At 33.3% G+C, this 12,258-nt stretch overlaps 1 protein-coding gene across 3 annotated transcripts in view; it reads left to right on the top strand.

Moving 5' to 3' along the window:
• LRP1B (LDL receptor related protein 1B) overlaps positions 1-12,258 on the top strand; it is a 1,910,203-nt gene that overhangs the window by 1,796,272 nt on the left and 101,673 nt on the right. For all 3 annotated transcript variants that reach the window (XM_034954060.3, XM_034954061.3, XM_003822825.6), the window contains exons 78-79: positions 9,003-9,226; positions 10,617-10,723. In XM_034954060.3, coding sequence (XP_034809951.2) covers positions 9,003-9,226; positions 10,617-10,723 — 331 coding nt within the window. The remainder of the gene's footprint in view (positions 1-9,002; positions 9,227-10,616; positions 10,724-12,258) is intronic.

A 12,258-nucleotide genomic window follows, 5' to 3' on the forward strand; every position in this document is an offset into this window, starting at 1 on the left:
GTCCTCTACTCTCTTCCCTTACTTCCTTGTTGAGCTCACATAGTTTCATGGTTTAACATATATCGACATGCTAACATAATTGATATCATCCCCTGTCCAACTGCTTACTTTGTTTTTCTTTTGTATCTAAAACAAAACCTTGAAACTAGCATGCCCCAAAATAAACTTCACATTGTATCCCCCAAATCCACCTTTGTAATCTCATTTAACGACAACTCTATTTTTCACATGTTTAAAATAAGCATCTTGGAGTCATTAGTTGTTGCTGATTCCTTTCCTTCTGTCATAACTCATAAATCAGGCAGTCTTGTTGAATACACCTTCAAGGTATGTCCAAGAGTTGGCTACTTTATATTAGCTTTGCTGAATCATTAGTTGTTGCTGATTCCTTTCCTTCTGTCATAACTCATAAATCAGGCAGTCTTGTTGAATACACCTTCAAGGTATGTCCAAGAGTTGGCTACTTTATATTAGCTTTGCTGAAGGCACCTAGGTTTGAGCCAGGCATCTTTCTTTTGAATTGGTTCGGTAGCCTCCTAACTTCTCTCCTTGCTGCACTTTTCACTCACAACCCAGCAGTCAGAATGCCAAAAAGTGAAAACGATTCCTTATACTGTTTCCTCAAAGTCCACAGTTCCCTTAATAGACAATCAATTTGTTCTGTACCATGCAAATATTTTTGTATAAATTTACATGCTGGTACATCTAGAGCATTTTTAGAAGCTTAAGCTATAATTGTCATAAAATAAACTCTACATATTCAAATATACACAGCATATACAATTTCACAAGTTCTGACCATCATTGCAATCAAACTAATGAACATGTCTATGACCTCCAACTCTTTCCATATGGTCATCTAATTCCCTCAGTCATCTATTCCCCCAGACCCTGCCCACTTCTCTCCCATCACCAGGCAACTACTGATGTGTTTTCTTCATTGTAGATTAGTTTGCTCTTTCTAGAATTTTATGTATATAGTAAGTACCCTTTTTTCTCTGTCCCCTTTCACCCAGCACAATGATTGTGAGATTCACCCATATTGTTGCATATATCAATAAGGCATTCTTTCTTTGGCTGTTACGTGGATATACCATCATTTGATTAGCTATTTACCTATTTATGAACTTACATACTTGTATGTCACTAGGGTTTTTTCAATATGACTTTTTACCATAAAAAGTCATTTCTGCTGTTTACTTTGTTCACTAAACAAGTTTTGAGACCTTACCGTGTCAGCTAATTTTACCTATGCCATTTTTTAATGATTGCACTCATAGTATGTATATAACATCCTTCATTTCAATATTTATATTTTGAGATACATAATTCGTTTGACTTTTGTCTTGTTATTGCAAATAATGTCTTAGCGGTCATCTTCAAGTATAAGGGTAACAAAGCCTGTATTAAATAGTCCAGGCATTTTATGAAGTGAAAATGCGAGATTAAAGAGTATTCGCACTTAATTTTGAATAAGTACTTTCAGATTGCCTTCATAAAGACTACTTTTAAAAAATGATCAGCAATATATGAATTTGAATTTTTCCTAATGCTATTGCCAAAACCGGCATCAAAATACTAATGAACTTTTGCCAATTGTTTTTGATGTGTATTTTCTATACTGTGAAGTTTGAACATATTTTCCTATGTTTTATTAAACATTCAAAATTCTGCTTCTTCCAAGGGTCTTATTTTGATCTATGCTTATTTTTTTCCTTAAAATGTTTCATTTTCCATAAGATCTTATTATGCACTATTTATATACTGTAAATACTGAGCTTTTGTAAGATATACACCCCACACACACACAAAATTTCCTTCAAATGAATTTGCTTTGTTTCTGATGGCTTTTGCTATATAGAAGATTTACTTCTTATGTAGTCAGATCTGATTGTCTTTTCCTTCAGTGTTTCTGGACATCACATCATATTTAGGAAAGTCTTTTATCCAGCACATGCACACACTTTCTATTCTTTCTTTTAATACTTTTACTTTTAAATATTTATGTTTCTGATGTATCTGAATGCATTTATGTGTATATGGTTTGATGTAGAGATTTAACTTCCACCCTAAATATTAGTCTTTCATTTCTCTGGTGATTGAGTAGGCATTTCTATTGTTCTGTGGCACTAAACTCTCAAAACATATGCGTGAGTATGGAGTCCCCATCCTATTCTTTGGATCTCTTTGTGGATCTGTGCACCATTAACATATTTTAAAAATGTACTGTAGCATTATAGCATATCTCTATATATGAACTCCACAGTCATTCATTTAAAAATTATTTGAAAATCTTGCATTTTTTATTTCTAAAATTGTTTTGGAATATTATTAGAAGAATAAACACATTAGAATTAGATTGATGTTGCATTGCATTTCTAGATTAATTTGTGAGAAGTCACATCTATTATGAAATCCCTATGACAGAGATCCTAATAATGAATCATTCTTGTGTCTGAAGGGTTATAGTATGTCACGCATAATTGGCCTTCACTGAATAGTAAATATTTTTATAACCATAGTAAGAAATATATGGTTTTCCATGAAAGTTTAATTTCAAAGTTTTTTTTTTTTTTTGCTAGTTATATATTGCCTAACAGGAAATGTGAGTATGTATCTTTCTCCCAAACCTTAAAGAATGAAGTTGTTGTATGTACTATGAAAGTTGAAAGAATAATTATAAATTGTATGTGGCAAAATGAATTCACAAATAAATAGTTACATAATACTTACATAGCCTCACCAGCATCTGCTATTTTTTTGATGTTTTAATAATAGCCATTCTAACTTGTGAGAGATGGGATCTCGTCGTGGTTTTTTAGATTCCATATTTTGTCCACCTTTGTCTTAGAAAAACCTCGATTTAACTTTCCCACTCTTTTCCCTGGAGTTCATTAAGTTAGTCTCCTCTGGTTTTGTCTATCCACTTTTGACCTCCAGACCCAAGCCATTCTCCACACCATAGCCAAAATATTCTTAAAACATTGATCTTATCATCGTATGTCCCTAAGTAAATTATTCTGCTGGATATCCTTTAAAAAACCATTGGTTTACAAGCCTCTTAGTCATTTTCAGCCTCATCTTCCATCACACCTCTCCCATTTTCTTACATAGCTATAAATAAGCACATATATATCCCCAGACACAACGTTTTGTTCCAGCCATACATAGGCCATATTTCGCTACCAAGAATGCAACTTTTTATCTTCCCTTCAAAGTCATTTACATACTGTTTTTTTCTGTCTTCCTTAATTTTCCCAATTAACCAAAGCTCTTTTATTAAAAAGACACTACTTATATTATTATTATGCTTATTATCACCTGGAGAATGGTCTTGATCTTGTTGAAGCATCAGAGATCTCATCCCACATAATGTGTTTTTAGGTCTTCCAAAGGCTCCGTTGTCATCTGAAGGGACATGCTTAAAGAAAGACTGAAGAATGTTAATTTTATGCCTAGGAAGTAGCCTACAAGGTGACCCCTTTATTATTCTAGGTTCTGTTTAGACTTGGAAATTTTATTGTCAGTTTAAGGAGTAATAAAATGCTAGAAAATTATAATGAAGCTGGCAAGAAAATGATATACGAAACTCAGCATTTCCTATATTTACCTAGCACGTGTGTGCACACACATGTATTCATAATCTGAATGAATTTGATGTATGAGAGACACTGAGATATAAGAACACAATTTATTTTGTGTATATCATATAGATCATTTGTATACACATGCACATCTGCTACAAAGACTAAAATTCCTGTTGATCCACAAGGAACTTACCTAATGATTCTGGAAACACACTGTCATTTGCTTCTCTAACTTTTCTATGTGTTTGTTACTGTCTTCATCCTCTTTCTGATAGATACATAATTTCTTTATTAAATTCAATTCCTTTTGGTTGCAAAATGATTATATAAAGAAGTTATGTAGGTAAGATGATTGATTGAAATAGGTTAGGCATAAACATTGGGAACACAGGTGATAGACACAAACTGAACACATGTAATTAAATGAGGGTGCAGCAGGTAGTTGGCTCTTCTATTCTGGAATGTTAGCCTGGTTTCGATATACCAAACTGTGTAGCCTTAATTTTCAAGAAAAAAAACAAAACTTTGGATATGGAATGTGACATGTTAATTTTAAAAGTTAGAATCTACTTATTTTTTTTTTTAAATTTTAACTTAAATTTACTCCTCAACCAATCGTTTTGACAGGTTTACTCTCAGGTAACCCTGAATTATTTCTCGAATGTTATGCATGTTTAAATTGCAATTGTCAGAGGTATCCTACTTCCTTATTTCCTTATTTCACATATGTGAATGACCTGGAAATAAGGAAGGAGAATAATATCAGAATTAGCACCCCAAGCACCAACAAATTATTCACTCACTAACGCCTAAAAATGAGCAATTACCATAGATATGTATTTAAGGCTATATGAAATGCACACTTACCCAGAATGGATAATATTTCAAACTGTTATATAATTTACTGTTTAGGAGCTAGACATGTTCAAAGACCGTCTAATCCAAAGTCTTTATTTTATACACCTTATAATATAGGGAGAAACTAGGACTAGGATTTAAATCAGTTCTTCTGATTCCAAATTCAGTGTGTTTTATAATCATCTGTGATATCTTTGTTTTTCTGATAGTGTGAATAAAGGTTTAGAGAGCCAGTCTTTCTTTTTATGGAGGACCGAGGTGAATCGGGAATAAAAGGTTAAAGAACACTGAAGAGGCTTTAAAAAAAAAGAGTAACAAAATCACATATATTATTGAGTCTTTAATTCAAAGACAAATTTGATCTTTTTCAACAACTGAGAATTACGTCTGAAGTTTCTTTTTCGTCTAACAGAAGTTTATTCCAAGTTGACATGGTCCTAATGTAGATCATTGCAGCCTTAAAATTACTCAGATTGAAATAATCTATTGTTCAGTATAAATCATAAATAGAAGCCAAAGTTTTCATCTCTGCAATAGTTTTTTTAATCGCGTACACATTCTAGCTCTAAATATAACTTTTTCTTAGTTCACTTAGGATTTCTCCACTGCTGTATGAGCTCCTTGATTGATATATGAAATATTTGGATATTTTAATAACATTACTAAGTCAATAGAATTTAGTAATATTTAGAATTTGTGTAGTCATTATTTTACATCCACTCATTGGAAGTGAATCTGATTCATATTTTGAGGAGCAAAATGTAAATAGTCTTTTCATTTAGTAAAATATCCTACAGAGACACACACGCACACAATTTCTTGACAGTGGTTCTACATCTTTGTTTTAATACAATTCCATTGGGAGATAACTAACTTTAATAAAACAACTAAAATTTTCTATTCTTAGATGTACACCAAGATGAAAAAAATCACAAATAAATATGTGATATCACCTCAATTTATCCTGTGTAAACTAAATTTTCTTAAAGTATATTGCTAACTGTAAGAAATTTGTTAAAACAGACAGCAGTATTTTCATGGCTCAAATGCTTGAACTCCCCTGTCACCTGTTTTTCCTTTTTCCTGTTTTAAAACAAATGTCTTCAGTGACTTATATCTGCAGTTTATTGAAGCTGGAATTGTGACAGATACCTTACAATCTACACCTATAAAGGATTAGTAATTTAAACTAGTAACCTCTAATTTTGTTACAATCAAGCTGTCACCTTTTTTGTAAGATGTAAGGGTTTCATTCCTTTGACTAATGCATTCCTACAAAGAAGGATGCCTCAGGTCTCAAAACTGGCTGTGTATTTAGAGAGCTTGTTAGAAAAGAAATCGTCTTTCTGAAGAAAGCAGTCAAAATGTGTCTTCCACTCTGTGCAACAAGATGAGAAATGCCCTTTTGTTGTCAGGGAAGCTGCATGCTTCTGCACTCTCTCAAATGGGACACATTTAATTAGTGTCTCTATTTCACGGGTGTGCCTGTCTAGTGAGCTAGCCAATGGGGCAAGTGAAATTTTTATATTTTCTTCTCTCCAATCTGGTATGCTTGTTTGTTTTGCTTCATGATTTTTTAAGGCAAGTAGCTTAGCTCTCCTGTTCTGCTTTCCCATGTCAATCTTCATTTCCACTCTCAGAATGTCAGTGTACTTTTCCTGTGTTTTTCCATTTTTTTTGTGTTTACCTGATTGATTTTGGTAACTCTCCTTAAATAAATTGTGTGATCATAATATGAAGATCCAACAGGGGTTTCTGCCTTTCATCTTCCAGTGAACATCCATTCAATATCAGACTCCCTTTTATATGGTTAATACTATTCAGAATCCTGGTCAAGATGTGAATGTGAATGGTAGAGATTATTTCATTCCTTTGAAGCTCAGTACAAAGGGTGATTTCCTAATTTGGCCATAGGTTGAGAGTAGGTTAATATGTTGTCACCTTCTGATAGTGTTGTCTTCTTCCTCCTCTGCTCCTTTCTTCCCTCTTCCTCCTTATTGTCTTTTGTTTTGTTATTCTCTCTTCAGTGTTGAAAATAAATAAGTATTTAGTTTACTGTGAGTCATTGAGGATGAACACCTGGTAACATCTTCACCCTCTGCCATTATTCTCTGAGAATCATCTTGTCATTTATGATATCATAAATTTAGTTTGAATTAATTGCATGTGTCTATTTTTTACCCCATATTCTAACTGCTTTAGTTGTTACTTGAATGACATTAGGGATTCCTTGTTCCAGAAGAAGGAGAATAAATGTATATATTAAATGGCTCTGCAATTCATCGGTATAACTTGTACTTATCATGAAAAGTAAGTTTTTTTTTCCTTTTTCTAATCTATGTTCTTTACCCTAGAAATGTGACCTAAATTTATCCTTCTACAATTCACCCTTAGTAAAATCTTCACCAGCCTGTTTACCTGAAAAAGTATCACTAAATCAAACTTCTGAATGCTCCATGAACATTAGGAAACTGGGTTATTAATTGGCATCAGTCTAGGTTTAGAAGTCTAAAGTTGAAGGATAATCAGAATTTTTTGAGAGTGAATTAAATGAAATGAAAATCCTAAATTCAACAAAAGTGGAACTTGCATGGAATATGACATATTTTACCAGGGATACCATGAGGATTGAAAATAAGGTGTAAACATTTACATCTCACAAACAGAAAACAGATACTTTTTCAATGCTCAATCAGACAAAGGGCATTATAAGTTTTATGTCATAAAGGTTTGTGTCATAAGTGTTAGAAAATTACACATATGCTTCAACAGGCTTAAAACAGCTTATAATGGTGATTTTTCCCATTGTCTTTCATGTTTGTTGATTTATGATTCACACAGACATGCACATGACATTTGGTGATATATTTACTTTTAAATGATGACAAGTTGAAAATAAAAATACGGTTAGCTTAAATGATACTGGAGCATTTGAAAATGATTTTTTGGTTTGGCTAGGACAAATATTTATATTCTAAACATCTATGAATATTATTTATATGACATTTCTAGAGTATCCTGTATTGCGGAGTGCTTTACATTTAATTCAGGTAACTGAGATATCACTGGGTATATGGATAACATTTATTGTTAAAGTTGAGAAATAGGGTAATAAAATTTCATAATTTCAGTTTTAAAGTCCAATAGGTCAAAGAACTGATCATAAACAGCATTGGAAATTGTCTATGGATTCTGTGTTTAATGTAAGCCATATTTTCCTTGAGATCCCAGTAATCATGCGGCAGACAGTGATTTGCAACTCCTGTTTCTTGGCATCCCGTGTTCTTTTTGAGATGTTCAGTTTCTTTTCTTTTAATCCAAGTCCACTGATTGATAATATTGGTTCCTCCGAACCCACACAAGAAGGCTTCATGTGTTAAAAACTCATATTTCCACTGCTTCTCAGGTCTTAAAGATGCTGTTACGTATTGATTACACATCTAGTTGTAATCACCTTCAAATAATTGTTTCTACTCTTGCCATAATACCCCTGGGAATACCTTCTCACTTTTGCTTATGCACAATAAACCTAGCCATGTCAAATTAATTACTACACTAGTTCCTGCTCAAAGTGATCAAGTTAATTGAAGGGCACAGAAAATAAGTTATTTTTCTTGCTGTCCAGTCTCAATGAATTCTGCTACCTTTGTCTCACAGTAATACAGTAAAACAGAATGTTAAGATAATCCAACCTATCAAATGTAAGATAAATAACAGATATTGTGACTTTCCTCAAAAGATGGTAAAATATAGTATTTCCCTAAATGTGTCTAGCCATACTAATCATTTTTTCAATTGTAGAACAAAATTATGTGTGGTGAGGATGCAGAGCATCTGAGTTTTTCTTACATTGCTGAAAAGATCGTAAATTGCTACAAACTCTTTGAAAAATTTTTCTAGGAGTATCCTATCAAGCTAAGTGTGTATAAACTTGAAGACACTAATTCTATTCCTTGGTAAATACCCAAAGAAATTGAGTGTTTGTATCCATCAAAAAAAAAAAAAAAAGTACTAAACTATCCATAACTTTAGTTGTAATGGCCTAAGACTGTAACCAAGCCAAGTGGATGTCATCAGAACAGTAAACAAATACTACTGAGCAATGAAAAGATTAAAAATTGATATATACAAAATAAGGATACATTTCATAGTCATGATGTTGAACAAAAGATTTCCGGAATGAAAGACTATGATTCTTTTTTACATTTTACACCACTAATCTGTGGTGTTAGATATCAGAATTATGGTTACTCTAAGGAAAATATTGACTGCAAGAAGTCACGAGTGAACCTCCTATGGTTCTGGAAATATTTCAGCAGAGTAATGGTTAAACAGGTGCAATCTGGTTAAACTCCAGTGATCTGTACAATTAAGATTCATGCAGATAACACATCTGCAAAGATTGAAAATAGCATTAAATATCTTTTTGACATCTATATAGCAATTAACTCATGACTATGTTCTTACAATTCCCCCATAACTTCAATGTAAAGATACAGAAAACTCCGCTAATTTCCTTTTGAAAATACCGTGGTGTGTTGTTTTGTTTCCTTGCAGTGTCCTGAATTTAAAAGGCCCAGGGACATTGCAGTTGACTGGGTGGCTGGAAACATTTACTGGACTGATCATTCTAGAATGCATTGGTTCAGTTACTACACTACTCACTGGACCAGTCTGAGGTACTCTATCAACGTAGGGCAGCTGAATGGCCCCAACTGCACCAGACTCTTAACAAATATGGCTGGAGAACCCTATGCTATTGCAGTAAATCCTAAAAGAGGGTAGGTTAATGGCTTAGTATTTCTATTTCTTGATAATGAATATCCTTTTTAGAAATTATGCTCTATAGATTTTGTCTCTGTAATGAGTGTTCAATGTGTAATAGTGTCACATGCTTTTAAATATCCTTGTACTATTTCTTCTGTAAAAAAGCATGTCCTATTCATACCAAATGATGATACAAATTTTTTTTCTGAAATATTCCTGTATTATGCATTCAGTATGCCTGTGTGTCTGTATGTGTGTCTGTGCATGGTTATATGTGCGTATTGCAGGATAATGAGCCTGGTGTGATGTTTATAATCTAAAATTGAATTATTAAAATATTAAACATAATATCAAACACATTACATATAGAGTACTAACATTTTTCTCTATGGTAATAAAAGATGAAGGTATATACACACACATATAGACATATACACACGCACACACACAAATTTAAAGAGTGTGTTACAGACATTTCCTTCTTTTAGTTAGAGATGTAAACCTACAAGAAATGGCCAAAAAGGAAATAGAAAAATGTTAACTAAAAATCTTAATCATCCATAAGTGGATTGATAACTCCTGAGTAAAAAGAGACAACTTATACTTAATTATTAGAATTATGCAGTCTTCCAAATTAAAGAATAATTTCTGTTTGGGAAAATACTTCTCTATAAAAAAAATAGCGTGTTCATACAGCATCCATAATAAAATGACTATTCTGTTAAAAGGGGAGTTTCATGTGGTGGAAATATTTTTTCTCTGAGTTTTAATGAAATTTTCAAAATTGAATTTTGGATATTAAATAATGAGCTGTAGTACATCATAGTATACAATGATTCTCAAATATTAACGTGTGTAGGCAAGACTTTCTTTAAAACGTTGATTCCCCAGGCCATTTATTGGAGGTTCTCATTCTGTGTGTTTTGAGTTGGACCTGGGAATCTACTTTTTTTTTTTTTTTTTTTTTTTTTTTTTTTTGTAGCTTCTGAATATCAGGTCCTGTTTTTTTTTTATTTATTTTTTATTTTTTATTATACTTTAAGTTTTAGGGTACATGTGCACATTGTGCAGGTTAGTTACATATGTATACATGTGCCATGCTGGTGCGCTGCACCCACTAACTCGTCATCTAGCATTAGGTATATCTCCCAATGCTATCCCTCCCCCCTCCCCCCTCCCCACCACAGTCCCCAGAGTATGATATTCCCCTTCCTGTGTCCATGTGATCTCATTGTTCAATTCCCACCTATGAGTGAGAATATGCGGTGTTTGGTTGAATCTACTTTTTAAGAGACTCTGGGGTGATTCTGAGGCACGTGGTCTGAAGAGCCACTGCTTTGTGGAGCAGAGTCAGGTTACAGCAGCACCATCACCAGGCTAACCTCTCTGACCCGCTCTCTTCAGGATGATGTACTGGACTGTTGTTGGGGATCATTCCCATATAGAAGAAGCAGCCATGGATGGTACACTGAGAAGGATTTTAGTACAAAAGAACTTACAGAGACCCACAGGTATGATTTCTGACACACGCTAAAATATGAAGCAGAATGACAAGTATATTACTGTTAACAGTTATTTCTAGTGTTGTTGGCAATATAAGTATTTTTACAAGTGGATAAAACCATTTAGAGTATGATTTTATGAAGTTATTTACATTTCATTTCCTATTTTCTCAACTTGAAAACCAGGTCCTTATACTGTCAGTTACATTGCAGGAATATTATTTGAAACTTGCCTAAGTTGTAAGGCTATTAGTCGGATTTCACAGGCATGAAATTTTGACAGTTTATAGCAATACATTTACATTAGGGTATTTTTACAGATATATGTTACTGAAGTTGGGATATTTGGAAATATTCCTAGAGAATGAGAGATGAAATGAACAAACAGGTGGCTAAATATAAATACCTTATGTAAAAGACAGGTTTGGTGATTTTTTTTTTTTTTTTTTTTTTTTTGCCTTTTCATTCAGAGCTCTTTTCAATATGGCTTTAATCTCCCTGGCTACCTTGCCATCTAAGCTACTACTCCAAAGCATCTGTGTTCTCAGGACTGCCCAGGAGTTCAGATCTTTTCTGTCTTCATGATCTTTCTCCCATGCCATTTTTCTCCCAGCTCCCCCATCTAGAATGTCCTTCCAACCTTTGTCTACCTAGTTATATCTTTCCCATCTTGTACATCTAACTTTGGCACTTCTTCAATAAAACATTTTCAGACTACAGGAGCCTCAAGGGCTCTGTGCCACCTACCCTCCACCGACTATACCTCCACAGAAAGGACATAATGCATTGTTCGTAGTAAATATTATTTAATAATTATGCATTGTAATATCTTTTGTAGTTTAAATTATTTATATTTAGTGCTTATATTCTTATTAATCTTTAATGTGTTTTATACCTTTCCATTCATTTAGATTGTTTCTACTCTTTATGGGGAGAAGCAATCTTTGAAATTTAGTCTATTTACATAAATCTGTTTTCATCCCATGCTCATTAACAAATATGCCCATTGAATGTCTACCATGTGCCAGAAATTGTTCCAAATGCTGAAGAAACAATGTGAAGCAAGTTCTAACCCTCATGAAATCTATCTTCCTATAGAGGATAGAATATGTATCTATATATACTGTCACATTGTTATACATGCTATACAGAAAAGCAAAGTAAGAGATGGGCTGTCAATGGAGGTACTATTTTAGTTATGATCAGAGAAGTTATCTGTAGCAGGGGGATATTGAAAGAGAGACCTGACTAAAGAGAGGCAGCAAGTGAAGCGAATATGAGGAAAGAGCTTTTTAAGAAAATAGAATAGTAAGTTCTGAGTAAGGAATTAGCTTAGCATGAAAACAGAAAGAAGGTGAGTATGCCTAGAAGCATAGAAACAATTCAAGAGAATGGAAGATATGAGGATGGCAAGGTGACTCAAATGCAAAACTGGATTCTATTCTAGCTTTGAAGAGAGCTATTTGAAGAATACGGCAAGGTAAGTGGCATAATCTCAAACACGGTTTTTATTTTTAAAAAACTTCTTTGGTGTTATTTTACAT

Source organism: Pan paniscus, chromosome 13, assembly GCF_029289425.2.
Source record: "Pan paniscus chromosome 13, NHGRI_mPanPan1-v2.0_pri, whole genome shotgun sequence".
NCBI classification, from domain to species: domain Eukaryota; kingdom Metazoa; phylum Chordata; class Mammalia; order Primates; family Hominidae; genus Pan; species Pan paniscus.